This window comes from Diplotaxodon limnothrissa, linkage group LG4, assembly GCF_057381915.1.
Source record: "Diplotaxodon limnothrissa isolate DT_005_m linkage group LG4, D_limnothrissa_male_GT1.1, whole genome shotgun sequence".
NCBI classification, from domain to species: Eukaryota; Metazoa; Chordata; class Actinopteri; order Cichliformes; family Cichlidae; genus Diplotaxodon; species Diplotaxodon limnothrissa.
In genome coordinates, this window is record NC_140599.1 from 10,169,275 (window position 1) to 10,185,306 (window position 16,032).

General features: G+C 43.0%; 1 protein-coding gene across 2 annotated transcripts; it reads left to right on the forward strand.

Moving 5' to 3' along the window:
- Positions 1 to 994: 994 nt before the first annotated feature.
- Positions 995 to 15,118, forward strand: LOC146633292 (ankyrin repeat and fibronectin type-III domain-containing protein 1). 2 transcript variants are annotated; one of them, XM_085352125.1, is made up of 18 exons: positions 995 to 1,159; positions 2,616 to 2,880; positions 3,000 to 3,200; positions 5,096 to 5,209; positions 5,597 to 5,694; positions 6,025 to 6,115; positions 7,154 to 7,261; positions 8,742 to 8,841; positions 9,574 to 9,703; positions 9,841 to 9,960; positions 10,191 to 10,297; positions 11,638 to 11,752; positions 12,014 to 12,180; positions 12,443 to 12,620; positions 12,815 to 12,977; positions 13,290 to 13,456; positions 13,622 to 13,837; positions 14,462 to 15,118. In XM_085352125.1, the coding sequence occupies exons 1-18, from the start codon at positions 995 to 997 to the stop codon at positions 15,116 to 15,118; spliced, it is 3,162 nt and encodes a 1,053-aa protein (XP_085208251.1). The 2 variants fall into 2 exon arrangements, with proteins under 2 accessions (XP_085208251.1, XP_085208252.1); XM_085352126.1 differs by having other exon boundaries at positions 13,622 to 13,820; positions 14,460 to 15,118.
- The last annotated feature ends 914 nt before the right edge of the window (positions 15,119 to 16,032 follow it).

Here is a 16,032-nt window from a genome sequence, read left to right on the forward strand (position 1 = left end):
GCCCCAGGTGTTGTCCTCAGGTAGCACCAACCAGGGGAGTATTTGCTTTCAGACAAGGACAGCCACCAATGCTCAGCCCTGGGTCTGAGTGTCTCGCTTTCACAAAGATGCTTTTGATATCATAAGCTCAGGACAGCGATGCAAATCAAAACGGCACCGAGATCAGTTTTAACCTGGAGGGCGGTGAAAAGAGAGGATGGACAGAAAGTGGCACTGAAAACGACCTGCTGAGTGAAGAGGAGGGGGAATTTCAGACGGTGCCCAAAGTTAAAAACAAAAAACTGCAAGACAGATTTTCATGCACAAAAAAGTGACTGACTGTAATGATGCAAAGCCAATGGAATTGATAATGAACCATCATTACAGCGGTGGTGATGGATTTTCATCTTCATGCGGATGATGGGAGCGGATTCGAGTTTATTAGCAGGAAAGAATCCTGGCTCTTCCATGCGATCTGGCCTTCCATTCTTCCACTAATTAGATTGATGCGTCTGTTGCCTCGCGTGCTGGAAAACTCCATTCAGAATGAATAAAACCGTGTCACATAATCGCGGGTAAAAAAGATGAACAAAGGGGAGAATAGTGCAAGGCACAAAAATAAATGCTTCGAGGCATTTTCATCTAGTCTGTACAGGAATAGTAACTCTTATCCATTTATCCACCCACACAACACAAGTACTTTTGCTCAGTACTTCAAGTCAGCATCAATTTTTTTCTGTAACGTTGAAAAAGTCTGACTGTGTGTTCTTCTTTTGTTTCCCTCTTTGTATTTCTCACCTTATTCTTTAATCAAGGTTTCCACTGACTTTTATCTTTTACTACTCTCTCCTCTCTATCTGGCTCTAAAGCTGGACTCTTAAACTCTTTTTTTTCCCCTCCAGCCTTTCACACTATCTCTCCAACCTTTTCTTCAACCATCCCCTGTTCCCACGTAGCTCACATCCTCTCCTGCTCTCGCCTGTCCTCTTTCAGACCTTTACTTTCTTCTCTTGTCATGTCTGTATCCATGAGGAACCCACCACAGCGCCGGCGCTCTCTAGGTCCCGTCTCGCCCAAACGCATCTACAGAAACCTGTCCTTCAGACTCAGGGGGGGTGGAGAGTCATCTGTTGCCGCCGACTTGGATGCGCCTAAACGCCCCAGCAAGTCTGCAGATGCTGTAAGATATCCAGGTGTCATTCTGAAAGGGAGCTTTGGTCACGTTGACTGAAATGTCATCTGCCTTGGTTTCTGTTATGGTTAAAAACTATGAGATCTCTACTTGACATTACACGCTATCTCTGTGTCACTAACCTCCTGAGACCTGACAATACATTTTGTGGACACGTGTCTCTCAAGGGTATTCCAATAGGCGAGCAGACTCATTGTTAGATGTCTCACGTGTGAGGCTGTCACCATCGTCAAACTGACTCCTACTGTAGTTTGACAGCCACATTTTATGGGAGCAAGAGATAAAAAAAAAAAATCAAAGCTAGTTTCAGAAAATAAATCAGTCCTCTGTGACAAAGCATTGTAAGCTTTAAAGCCGACCTATTCGGTTTATCTTATTTCCTGTCATATATTCTGTCATATATGTTATTCATATATTAAATGGTAGATTCGCATACTAAACGTGGTTGTAGTCAGCATATGTCAACAATACAGAAAATACCCCAACAATGAAACGACTATGAGCAAACACTTGGCGACAGTGGAAAGGAAAAACTCCCTTTTAACAGGAGGAAACCTCTTGCAGAAATAGCCTCTGGTTGGGTATTTTAAAACACATTTCTCTTTCTGTTACTGGCTCTGTGTGGCGGCACAAAGAGAGGCACACAGCTATAGCTGTGAGCGCAGAAGCCCGCAACGTCTGCTCTTCATCCCTTCTATTTACGAACCGAGCGGCTGCACAAAAGCTAAATATATAGTAACGACTGATTACTTTGAACTGTGAACTGTGCATGCGTTGTCATGTATGCAGTGCATGGGCAGTTACCTGAAGCTTGCGATTAGTTTATTTAGGGATTGGTTAATTGATTTTCTTGATTGGCTCACAGCCCTGACACACACTGGCAGTTGCTCATAGTTTGATCTCCCAGGTCCCTTTCAAATATTTTTGAGCTTGTTGAGTATGTGTCAAAACACTGTGTGTGCAGGTAAAAATTTATAGTTTTAACATCTGCTTTAAAAAAAAAATCAAAACAAAACAAAAAAACTGAATTCTTGAAGTTCAGCATTAAAATTTTCCAGTCTTCTTTTATTTTATTGAGAAATTCCCTAACGTCCACTACACAGGGCATTACATTACACTGGGAAAAAATGCTTTCAGAAAAGGAAATCACTCTCAAGCACCCTCTGTTATATAGAGCTGCTCCTGCTGCTGCTTCATATAATAATAAGAGCAATTCACAAACTTTCCTGGTCTCAGGAGGCTCCTGTATAAAGCATCAGTCGAGGCACCTTTGGTTTATGATTTGATTTGTGTCCGATATCATTCTCCCTTTTAACGCTCCCTTCTCTTTACTGCGGGAAATAAATCTCTCTATCCTTCTTAACCCTCTTTCTCTTTCTCTATCTCGTTCCTCCACCTGCCTACCCTCCCGCGGCCCTGCACCCTTTCTCCTGCTCCCCATCAGTACAAGACCCTGTGGGAGGCAGTGGAAAATGAGGATACACTGGCTGTACAAAGCCTTTTGTCCAGAGACCGCAGCAGCGGTGGAGGAGGCGGAGGCGTATGGGAGAAAGGAGAGAAAAAAGACAGGGACTGGGAGAGGGACCGGGAGAAAGGGGTGAACAGAGTGAGTGAACAGGGGCTGGTCCCCCTGGATGTGGCTGCCCTTACCCACAATTCCCCGCTGCTTCATGTACTGACAAAGGCAGGAGCCAGACACAACCCTGTTTGTAAGTCTTTTCATGTAAAATGTCAAAAGTAATGGTGTAAAATCAGATTCTGTACGGCTTGACTTTAATTCAGATTATGCCCTTTGTCTTGCTTCGTGTGCTCGTCCTGTGCCTCTCAGTGTGCCGACCAGCGGAGTGGGCACTCAAGCTGGACACTCTGGTGGCCTTGGCAGATAAACGGACAGAAGAGAGGAAGACGGAGTTAGCGAAAAAGGCCGGGGCAGGCCCTCAGGCACAGGCTGATCTTCAGAGGCACATCCAGCTCTGGAGGCTGCGGCAGCAGCTGTACTATCGGATGAGAGAGAACTTCCAGAACACAGGTCAGCGGTCAGCTTGTGGTATTTCACTGTTTCGCTGCTTAGCACTCAAACTCAGATCAGTTTTCTTTCTGTTTTCAGTGAACTCTCGCTCGTTTTTCCCCCTCATTCTTTATTTCTGCTCTCATAATAAAACTTTTTCTGCAGCCAGCGCAGTACTTTCCTGCCAATTTAACTCTACAAAGCCACCCGCCACTGCTGACAAGACGGCAGTGATCAAGTCTTCAACTCAACATCTTGCTTAAGTTTTACTAAAACTCTCCCTCTAGCCTCTTTCATCTCATCCAACATTCAGCAGACTGCCGTGTCATCAGCCTTTCAAATCCTCTCCTTCCCTGCACTCCCTCCACTGGCTGCCTGTATCAAATAAACCCTCACAGCTGTAGATTTCAATAGAAATTCACACGTGCAAAAACCTTCAAGACTTCGGCAAATCATGCGTCGACGCATCAGGCAACTTACCATCCTCTGCACCACCTGTTCAAGCCTTTTCCTCTTGGCTCTCTGTTGGGCTAATTTTTTTTGTCTTATTTTTTTCAGATTTATATTGCAATGTTCCCCGCTGTACCAACTTTAACAGCTCTTTATAAACGTCTCTCCTTAGCTCTCGTTTCATTTCTCTTTCAAGCACAGCCAATTCTCTCTCTGACTGTTTTATTATCGCAGCGTTATTGTAAGGGCAGCCAGGCCCCGGCGCTTGTTTTCATGTGCAGTGAAATTAAACTCACTCTTATTGTAAATCTCGCTGGGTAGGAGAGCCGGATGGCATCTTTAAATATAAAATATGGATGTGTTTTTGTCTGACGACTGTGACTTACTTATGGTAATGTTTTCACTCAAGATTACATCTTAGGCTGAAGAAACGGAAACACAATTAGATTTAATCATCAAACTCTGGCAGCGTTTTAAGGTACAATTGTGATAATAAAAAGCTCCAAGATTGTCTTGAAACAACACAGAGTCTGCAGGGAATACAATTTTCAACCCTGTAAAGCCTGAGCCATGAAATAATGGCCCCAAAATTCAAAGTTTTTGAATCTGGAATGTTTATTCAAGCATCATTTTTCACAAAATCTGGTGTTTTTGTGCAATTTATTTAGGTTTTTCAGGAGAAAGATTTGATGATGATGTAAATAAATAGCGCACAAATACACAAAATTTGTAAGTGTATTTACTGCATACAGTAATTTATTTATTTTTCTGTTTTTAATACAGTTTAATTCACTTTGTCTTGTTGGCCCTTGTGCTGCTGTAACATGTGAATTTCCCCAGTGTGGGATTAATAAAGTCTGTCTATGGTACAGTTGGCCCTGCAGGGTTGACATCAGTCTGGAACAGTCTGATTGCATATCATTTTTCAGTAGCCAGCTGCTAATGCAGTGCTCGTTTTTAACCTTTCTTTAACTGTTGGCAAACCCAGTCAGATGGTTAAAGATTAAATGCTTGGTTGTGGCGCTAAAAAGCACCAGTGTGGGAATAAAAGCCATGGAGAAATAGCTTTTATGTTTAAGAGAATAATAGCCGTTACTGTATCTATCTCCTTTTCTGTTAGTGTGTGCCCTGCCACCAGCTGACCTCACCATAGGCCGAGGTCAGACATCAGTCTGTGGTTGCCGTGATCACCTATTTAAGAAAACCTTAGCTGAGCTAGTGTAAAATAATATGTAGTCTTTCTAAGATAGAGGACAAATATACTAGTGGTTATCAGTGATATCTGTTGGATGTGATAAATTTTCCGGAGTTTATTTGTGTGTGTGTGTGTTTTTTTTTTGTCATCAAGTTTACTGCAGTGTGATATTCTGTAAAACTCAGTGCAGTACTTTGGCTGTCTGCATTTGTTCTGTTATTTACTCGTGCTCATTTTAACCCGATTTTTATCTTTTCAATGTTCCACGCAGAGCTCCCGGGCTCCCCCAGTCATGTGTCCATCCTGGTGACGAGCACATCCTCTCTGTTTGTGACAATCAAAGAGCCAGAGGGGGACATGGTGGGGCTCATCACCCGCTACAGAGGTAGGGAGAGAACCAGGCAAGAAGACTTTCATGGAGGATTGGTTGAATGGATGGGTAGATAAAAGGGTCAGTTAGATGTGGGGCAGAAAATGGATCGATTCATGATGGATAGATAAGGAAATTAATGGAGTATAGACTTTACTGGTGCAATTTAATCAAAGTCTTGAAAGTAATTTAAGCCGGCTGACACAGTATCTAGTTTGGGCTGTTTTTGCTGGTCGGTTTTATAGACGTATAAATGTCATGCTTCGCGGCCAAGAATAGATTAAGCCCAGATGCAGCAAGTTCCTAAACCTGTAAACACTCACGTCCTTAAGTTATCCCTCACGAGGGGTTTTGAGCAAAGCCAGAGAATAATCTATCTGTGGGATTGTTTTGCATTCACAGTCGAATGGAGCACCTCGGCCAGCTTCAAACGCATCCTAGGCACAGCCCAAGTTATAGAGACCAAGAACCCCTCCTACGTTATCAAGGGGCTGACGGCAGTAAGTCGCCCACAGTCACACGTATTCACAACCACAGATAACAGCTGCAAATGCACAGATGCTGCAGACACGCACAGAAACTGACACCTGTAATTTCTTAGAGGCACATAATCAAGCAGACGGGTATAAAACACGTGCTGCAGCTCTGCACCCACACACACTGTGTTTATTGCTCCTCCATCACTATCTTCTGCACTGAACCACCTCTCATAAGAGTACACTTATCAGCAGGCTCACTTTAACCAGATGAATTAATAATGAGAGCGCCGTATGGCTTCTTGGTTAATGCTCGGTGATAATTTGGCAGGTCTGCTGTTTCTCCAAACACAGGGAGTGCATTACTTCGTGAGAGTGAGCGCCTACAACGTGAAAGGATGGGGCCCGCCTCAGTGCTCCACTCCAGCCAGCGCTGCCCCCTCCAGTGAGTGTGCAGAACTACACAACTTTGATGAATGTGGATTTTGAAGCTTCGAAAGAGCTCCATTCTTTCCCTCTTTGTCCCAGTGTAATAGAATTACTTAGCTGACATTAAGCTTGATGTGAAAGAAGTCCAATCCTCTCGTGGCTTGTAGATTAATGAGTTATTAAAACGTGGAGACTTAAAGACGGCAACACGAGTCAATGGGCCTTGCAGCCGTGCCGCTTTGACTTTGAATTTTTGGCTCGTAATCTTTCTTGGACGCCACCCACCCCTATCGCTGGGCTTACTTGCTGTTACTTTCTACTTCTAACAAAAGCCAGAGCTGCCAAGCAAGGATTTGTAATGGGGAATAAAGGCTGAAAATATTGATGTCAAAGCAAACACTGGTCAGTAAACAATCACAGCCAGAGTGTAATAGATTGCCCAATTTATCGTAAAGGAGATTTGTTGTGCTTTTCCTTATTTTCTGTCACATATGCTGTTACAGTAGACAGTATATCATATCAATCATGATAAGAAATCCCTCTGAACCCAAAACTCAGGCTTCAGGCAGTTTCTTTCTATACGTTACTATATAATGTCAACATGCACACACACAGGTGGGTGCAGAATCCCCATCCGCCTGCTGTTAATACCTTGAGATTGAGGGGCTTCACTAAGACCCAGTATAAGGTCAGTAGGAATTATTCTGTCAACCTTGAGATGGAAGTGAGCGGAAATTAAATAAATAAATAAAGATTCACTTTAAAAACACACACACACGCAAAAGATCCCCAGCTTAAATAGATACATGATTCGAGCGAGTCACAATGAATCAACTTCAATTTCAACTTTCACAGCATACAGACGGTCTCTCATGGAGACGCTGTCGCTTCCTAATCACCAAAAGATTAAAAAAGAAAAGAAAAAAAAAAGCGGCACTCAGGAGTTGCTTGCAAATTATTATTATTATTAATTATTTCTTGCTGTCTTAGCTGATTTTCCTAATTGCATAGAAGTGAAAGCCACAATCTGCTTCTCTCTGCCTGTCCTGTGCAGGTTGGAGAGAGTGCGCTGGTGTAAAGTCACAGCTCAGAAATCACGAGGCCCTCGTGAGGAAGCTGCTGGAAGATGCCAAGGAGTCGCATCTTAGAGGATATTGCATAGGTAACGTGAGACCTCTGGTTTTTTTATGCTTTGGTGCATTGGGTCCAAGTGCACATGTTGTTGCCGTTGTGTGTGTGTGTGTAATTATACTTGCACAAAATTGAGCTTTTATTGAAATTCTTATGTGTTGTATTTTCAGCCTTGCCTTAAGAATCTCGTGTGGTATTCAGATGTTCATGTTGTTTTAAAAATAATTTGAAACACATCTTGAAATTATAGTAAAAGAGAATGCAAAGTTGTTCTTAAAGTTGTTTGCACAATCTGCTTTTTCATTTAACCTACTAAGACCCAAACTCTTTCATGGCATGCATTTTTAATTTCTCTTTGCTATTTGGGCTGATTGGGACCTGATGAATGTAAAAACAAAGAATTACCTGATTTTTTATTTTTATTTAATTAATTAATTTATTTTAACCTGATTTTTGTTGCTGAGAAAAATGAGATCCACATATGAGGACATTCATTTTAAATTTCGATAGAACAGTGGCAGTACAATGTCCTGGTAAGTGGATATCAGGCCCTTGTAGAGCAAAATTTACTATTTTGGTCTAGACAACCCAAAATGTGTCCACATATGTGGACGCCAGGTCCTAGGAGGGTAACGCTATGAATGAATGGAAAGAGCTCCCTACTAGCCTGACAGCATAGACATTTTCATATTTTCTCCCAGAACTCAAAAAAATTGATTTCAAGAAGTCAGTTTTGTCAGATACAACATCTTTATCTGAATTTTGTTTATATACTGATAGGGTAGTTTGCATGTAGGAGTTTTGTGATGTGTTTAAGGAGCCGTCAGTGGGCGATCATGGCTCAAGAGTTGGGAGTTCGCCTTGTAATCGGAAGGTTGCCGGTTCGAGCCCCAGCTTGGACAGTCTCGGGCGTTGTGTCCTTGGGCAAGACACTTCACTTGTTGCCTACTGGTGGTGGTCAGAGGGCCCGGTGGCGTCAGTCTGTCAGTGCGTCCCAGGGCAGCTCTGGCTACAATGTAGCTTGCCATCACCAGTGTGTGAATGGGTGGATGACTGGATGTTTAGAGCGCTTTGGGGTCCTTAGGGACTACTAAAGTGCTATACAAATACAGACCATTTACCATCTGAGGGGTTCTACCTGTTCAGGGACTTTCTTACATTTTGTCCCATGCCAGTATTTAATATCTAAAGAAAATATTAATTCTGTGTTCTTTAACTGTGGTGGTTTACATGTTCAAAGTAGCTGTGTTTTCCGTTCAAGATGTGTGCAAACAGTCAGAAAATCAGATTATTTGCACAAGCCTTTAATGTGCATACTCGACAACATTTTATTTCTACTTCTCACCATTTATATCAGCAGCATGCGCTACAGATGTCAGCTCCTTTAAATACAAAGAGAAAAGTCTTTTCCCTGCCTTCACCCAGTCAAGTGTCGTGCGTGCACAGTGAATGTATTTTGGGAGATAAAATGAATTTCATCCAGTCTGATCCTCCTCGCCTCCTCTCCACAGAGAGCTCGAAGCCCCAGAGTCCCAGCAAGCGTCTGTCAGTGTCTCGAGGCATCAAACAACTGTTCCAGTCCGCCACCAAGTTTGTTCGTTTCCTACAGAGGTAGCGCTCAGTCTCTCTTACCTATCCCACTGTGCCCTGAGGGTATCACAAGTAATGGATTAAATGCAATCCCATTAGAGCAGCATAGGCTGCAAAGTTGAAAAGCCTTATCTCTTACTGTTATTGCAGAGAACAGTAGTCACATTAGAGCCACTGTAGCTGTTAGTAAAAAGGTCTTTTGAACAGAACGATGGCTGTAATCACTGGACTGTGGCAAGTGGCAGGTGACTGATAAATCCTTCATCCTCCCACAAGCGATCCGTCGACCACACTCACCACATCAGAAGCTAGCAAAGTACAAAAGATCGTGCTGCATGATTATGTTCATGAATATGAACCACAGTGAAGGTTAAAAAAAAAAAGAAAACTTTGGTAGTGAACAGAGAGAAGTTGACTGTGTTTGGACCCCTGAGTAATTTAAAAAAAAAGAGACCATGTTTCCTACTGGACTGTCATGTTGGTCTATGAAACCAGCCTCTGTGCTTTTGCTTTACTTGAGGGATTATAAGCTGCTTTGACAGTAATAAGTGTTTGAAAATCCACTGGGTGATTCAAAAAATAAATTGCTGTCAAGCCACAAAATTGATCTTTTTCAGCTATAAACTTTCCCCCCGGAGGCATTGCTTTTTATTGTTTCTTGTAATTTTGCGGTCCGCGGTGACTTGTGAAATTGAAAGCAGCGTGTGCACTTTTTCTGACGATATCTGCGTTTTCTCAAATTGATCCGGTCAGGGGGATGTACTTGGCGACTGTGTTCTACCACAAGGATAACATCCTGGTCACAGCCGAAGATCAGATCCCACTGGTGGAGATCCAGTGCTGCTCCACCTCCATCACCCAAGACTTCCTTTGGCTTGCCAAGGTGAACTGTTACATAGCTTGTTGACTCACTGTACAAGTAATTGAATGATCACAATTCATAAATATTAAATATATTTACAGAAAATGAATCTCAGTGTGATTTTTCTGCTTAAATTGGGTGTTCGGTTTTTCTTGTAGCTGTCCTGTGCATGGCAGCAAGTGCCCTGGCTACAGCAAGGGCTTTCCTCCGCTCACTCATCTCCCTCCTCCCTCCTTCAGAACAGACACAACATTTTAAGAGCTGTTTCCCAGCTGCAGGTAGGAAGTTAAGCAGCTTATTGTTAAGATAAGAAGCACCAAAATGGGTTAATTGCTATTTTAATTACTTCTTTACATCTCTTCCTCCTCTTCCTTTCCTTATTTTTGCCATGCTTTCCTCTGTCCGGCTACACAACTGCGCCCACAGATCCCCTGTTTGGCTGAATTAATCTCCAATGCACTTATACTTTTTAATCCTTGGTTTCTCTTGTCCACCTCTCTGATGTCAGTCTTCTCTGGGAGCAGTGGACCTGGGCCAGATCTACTATGAACCCCTGAAGGATCGGCAGGGCAACGTACTGCTAGTCACTCTGAAGGAATTTCCAAACACTCCCAGGTAAGAAAAGGTCAAAGAAAAAGGGCAGAGAGCACCAAAAGGGCTTTAAACTAATTGGGCAAATACAATTTGGAAAAGTTAGAACCCTGGAAAATGTAAATAAGGGCAGAATGCAAGAATATGAAAATCCCATAAACCCATACTGAATACGTGAGAAGACACAGGAAACATATTTGTTTAAACTGAGACATTTTGACAGGGGTGGGAAAGTAAAAAGAAATGTTTGGAGGAACATTTTGCAATTAATTAGGTTAAATAGTAACAGGTCAGTAACACGACTGGGTATAAAAAGAGCATCTTAAAGAGGCAGAGTTTCTCAGTAAAGATGGGAATGTAGTCAGCATTCTGTAAAAAACTGTATCTGGAAATTATGAAAAGAAATCTGAATAATGTTCTGAAATTAAAATGCAAAGACTTTGATGATCTCATATTATGTTCTGTATATTATTAGAGAATATGGAGAAATCTCTGTGTGTAAGGGACAAGACTGAAAATCTGCCCTCAGGCAACACTGCATGAAAAACAGATGTGATTCGTCATGGAAATCACTGCATAAGCTCAGGAACACTTCCATAAATCACTGTCTGTGAACGCACTTGGCGTCCACACAATTCAGGTTAAAGCTCTATCATGCAAAAAGAAGCCGTATTTGAAAATGATTCTGAAATGCCTCTGTCTACTCTGGCACAAAGCTCATTTGAAATAGACGGAGACAACGCGAAAAAACTGTTCTGCTGTCAGGTGAAGGTGGTGAAAAGCAAAAATCTTTTTTGGAGAACGTGGACACAACATCCTCTGGACTAAAGAGCAGAGGCACCATCAGCACTCGGATCAAATGCCTGCATGTCTGATGGCATTAGTTTGCATCAGTGCTGATGGAATTGACAGTTTGCACCATATATAAAAGGTTTTAGAGGAATGTGCAGTGTGCTCTGGTCCAAATTATGTCTTTTTCAGGTAAAGGCTAAACCACATACTGCATTTATTATAACAGCATGGCTTCATAGTAGAAGTGCTAAACTATCCTGTCTGGCTGTCCAGGCTTTTCACCTGCTGAAACCATCTGGCACGTCATGAAATCATAGTTTCAGAATTTACCAGGAAAAAAAACTTCTATCACACTATCACAACAAAAATGACCTTTGTTTGCAGTCGGTGGTAGCGTAATTAGGTGTCAAGCTGGGCATGTTTGGAAGTCATGCTGTACAATATCTTTGGGTTATACAGCCTGTCAGCTGGTTGTTGGTGGGGTACTGGCTTTGCTATTCTTGATGAATCGACCTTTTCTTTGGTGGTTCCACGTGGTTGCATTTCATTTTTCCCTGGCTTGTCTGCTCTAGCCCCCCCGACCCCCCGCTCCACTGGATGCCTCTGGCACGCCTGGAAAAGAACCGCAGCAGAACGCCTCTGCTGCCTGAGCCCACCGCCATGGACATGCTCGCTGAGCAGCTCAAGGTGAGGAGAGGAAAACAGTCGCACCCAGCAGCGGCTTTCAACAATAGCGCATTGGGCGCTGAGTTTTACTGAGCCACTAGTTTACCTCCTGTGCTGCTAACCCTGAAAAAGCACTGAAATTAATTTGGGATCCCCAAACTGAATTAGCTAACAACACATAGTGAGGCAGGGGGAAATAAGTCTCATAAGCTTTACATCCTATTAACAGATCTTAACATTTCGCTCTCTTTTGCACCGTATCTCTTTGTCTCTGTTCTCCAGGAGAAGCTGTCCTTTCACAGGCACAGCCTCCAGTGGGCCCAGCCGGGTCTGTATGTGGGCATCCTGAAACTGTGTAGCTCGGTGGAACAGATCAGGGTGCTGGTGCCTCAGAGGTTGCCCAGTTTACTCTGCCACACACGGGTTCGGCACAACGCGCACGTGACCAGGTAACGTAACTTGACCAGGTGATATCTGTGTCAGTCCCTTGATAGACTATGTTGACGTTCATCAGGTTATTGCAGTATTTTTACAACTTTATCTGGAAAACAACCGTCGAAAAAGATATACTATTTTAAATGATCTGCACAAACAAGTGCAGTATCTATACAAATGTTAGGGCTTCAACAGGCAGTGATACTGGATTGTTTTTGGACCTCTCTCCTTACTTATTATGCCCGTTTTGTTGACTGTGTTTTTACTGTGTGGCAGAGAGGAGTGGACGTGGCTTCAGAGTCATGTTTACACTGCAGCCAATGGCGGTGTTCAGAGTCTGTTGGACGCTGAGGACGAGAGCACGATGGAGAGCAGCAGTATGGAGGAATTCGTCAGGTCTCTGAGAGCAGCAGTCACACATCTCCTGACGAAGCTCAACATCCCCCTCTACAGGGTAAACACTACTTTCCAGCCACCTCATATTTACCTGAAACACCTGAAATTCTCTGTCAGACTATTATGAAGAGAAATCATCTTTTAAACTGATTTTCTTTGTCCGCTTTATGTTGTTTTATCAGCACTAGCTCTTGATCCAGCGGAAGGATTTTCTGTTTCTCATCTGTATTTGAATAATTGTGTTTCTCACAGGCGTATCAGTACGGCGTGTACACCCAGGAGTTGCTTCAGTTTGGGGATAACCTGTCAATGCTGCTGCTGCTGCCTCCCAGTGAGGACTTCAGCTCCAGTTACTGGCCTCTGGTGGGGACCAAGGAGCCCGGCCTCACCATGCCTCTGCAGATCTTTGAGCTGGGTAAGTGGAAAACTATATATCCAGTGGATCTATTTAACAATGGTAGCGCAGAGTGTTTCAGTGATGAGAAAAGGGACCCAGAAACGGCGAGCTAGACTGACACATACCGTCTAAATGAGACTACAGTTTTAAATGTTAAATAAATCCCTGCAAAGATATGCAGAAAGCACACTGAGGCACAATGTCTAATGCAGTTCACTGTTCTCCTCTCATTAAAGCTAGAGTAGAGTGCACTGATAAATTCTGTGGCTTTTTCCTCCTGGCTTTGATGAAGTCATTTGTCTTTCCTCTCCTCTCTGGCTTGTAACCCAGTTCACTTCTGGACATATGAGCGGGATTTCCTCTCACAGTACTGTCAGGCCTGGGTAAGGCTGGAGCTGGACACTCACCTTGCCCAGCAGGCTCTACGGGAAGCGCTGGAGACCAAAGAGGTGCAGGAAGCCCGGGAGCGGCTGAACCACATCAGTGGGCTTTCACAGGTGAGATCCTGTGACACGTGGTTTATATTTGCTTCCACTGTTGCCAAATCCACATTTCAGTTGACTTAATTATATTAAAAAAAGTAAAGTAAAGATTTCATAATGAAAGTGAATTAGAGACAAACGCTTTACTGTCTCTACTGCCTGTTTTTTATGTTTCATTAGCGTCTGGATGTGGTCTGGAGGGATGCCCGCTGGATTATGGACTGTCTACAGTGTGTTCGGTCCAAACAGTGGGTGGGGGCGGTGCCTTTAGGCCTGGTGATGGGAGGAGACCCACCACCATGTCCTGATGGTGAGGAAGAGGAGAGTTTGACTGTCCGATTGTCATGGCCCCATCGATTAGCACAGAGAGCCATTACAGGTACTGCAGTCATGCTAGTGTACACATGTAGCACTGAATACACAAAAACATTATTTAACATGAATTTAATTACTTATTTACATAATTTTAAAATCTGTTGACTTTCCCCTATAATGGCCTTTAAAGTTTGCATGTTAAATGTAAAAGTTGTGACAAATGACTGGATAGATCAACTGCCTTCAAAGACCTGCTGTGGAAGAGAGCCTGAGATTGATGATAACCAATGATTGAATGTGGAGTGGTGTATAAACACATAGTGAGTGAAAAAATGTGAGTGAAGAAGACAAATTCAGAGCATCACGGGAAGCCCCAGCAGCCTAACTAAAGGAGGATTCAGGGTCACCTGATCCAGATCATTTTATTTATAAGATTAATTATATGTTTAAATCTTATTCGATCAATCTGAAAAGCAGCAGCAGAAAGCAGTTGCGGATATTTATACTTGGCAAAACAGAAAATATGTCTGCTAGTCAAAACACTTGAGGGAAAATTGAATATTACAATGAACTGTTACCATTGCACTGTCATAATAACCGCTGTTACAAGAATTAAGTGTAATTTGTAGAGCAAATGATGCTTTAAAACAAAGATAAATACTTTCTCTTTCTCGACCTTATTTTCTTCGTGCTTCTCTTTCAGAGAATTCGGGCAGTGCGACTCCGCCAAACATCGTCACCGCTGAGGTCTCAGCTCCAGCTATCCCTGCAGAGGCTGCGCTGGTGTTGATGGAGGGTGTCGTGAAGGGAGGGTACCCTGTAGACATCACCACTCAGTTGCCTGCAGACTTGGCAAGTTCTGGCCAGTCAGATTTGGGATCTGGAAATGCTTTAATGGAGTCTGGATTGAAGCCTGCTGCTGTTGCACAGCTGGAAGTGGACTATCCAACTTTGGACACACAGGAGTCCTACAGCATCACTGAAGTAATCCGGCCGATGGAGATGGCAGAGTTGGTGGACATCTTGCCAACGCTGAGTCTCATTGAGGAGGAGAACCCCTCATGCCCATCCACGCCATCAGTAATGGACATGCTAGAGAGCTTTGGACTGGACATTGGTGAAAGAAACTCCATCTTTGAGTTTGGGAATTCAGACCCAGTGGATGGAAGCAGCTGCCCGATGTCACAAGAACAATACACGCCTGCCTCTTACGGCACGGTGAATGGCGCAGATGGTGATGCGCCTGTTTCCACAGACGTTCCTCAAGACAAAGCAGAGACTCAGAAGCTTCCCAGTAAGGGGGCGTGTCTTCCAGTAAGGAATCAAGTGGAGTGGGAGAGACCCTCTAACAGCCCATCCTGATGTCAGCTTAAACACCTGGATCCTTCAGACTTTAGTGTGAATTTACATGCAGAAAATCCAAATTTGACCCTGTGACTTAGACATTCTCCTTGTTTCCTGATCTTAAATCAGTGTTTTAAATGACAGGCAGATACAAGCTCATATCGCACACTTGTCACACCCAAGATAATGGAAAATACGGGAAATGAAAAGGAGGCTGTGTGGATTTTTTCCCTTTTTTTTTGCACATTTCTTTGGCTTTAGTTTATCTTTTCTAATATAGAGTCCATTTAACCTTGTTAGGTGGAAAAATTAAGCTATATTGTTGCTGTTATGACTTGAAAACCCATTATTCACTACAGCACAAAAACATCCACACTGCTGCTTGTCGGAGCTGTAAACAAACCCATTAAATTCCCACAATTCAGTCAAATGGAAGCATTTGCTTGGCAGATTAAGAAAAGCTGTCATACTTGCATGTGTAACTGAATAATTACGGCTGCGTTTGGTTTGGTTCGAAGCGGTTTCTCTGGTTTATTTACCACAGAGAGGCAAACTGAACGAGAGCGCTGAAAGCATATTAGAATGTAAGAACACAATAGGATATAATGGTCTTGCCTTTCAGCTCGGCGTCTTTCAATGAAAGTCAGTATATGGCCATTTTAATGAGACGCTTTTTCAAATTAAACTTCTTTGTGCGTTGCCACAGTTAATACTATTATGGAAGTGCAATATGTTAGGCATAAAATACAAATGCTTGAGTCGGTTAGCCAGCCTTGAGAGGCTGAATCAGCGTGCGACCTCATAAACGAGCTGTAGTAATGAATGTACTATTAATGAAATGACATCTAAACATCCCAAACATCCAGATAAATGAATTTAGAGGCCGTTTGTATCTCCTACATGTCCTCACTTCTAGGAGAAAATCAATGCCT

Excerpts from the sequence above, each read along its gene's own strand:
- LOC146633292 (XM_085352125.1), top strand. The coding sequence starts at position 995 with ATGTCTGTATCCATGAGGAACCCACCACAGCGCCGGCGCTCTCTAGGT. Across the intron at positions 5,210-5,596 it reads GCTCATCACCCGCTACAGAG|TCGAATGGAGCACCTCGGCC; the intron begins GTAGGGAGAGAA and ends TTGCATTCACAG. Across the intron at positions 11,753-12,013 it reads TGCTCGCTGAGCAGCTCAAG|GAGAAGCTGTCCTTTCACAG; the intron begins GTGAGGAGAGGA and ends TCTGTTCTCCAG.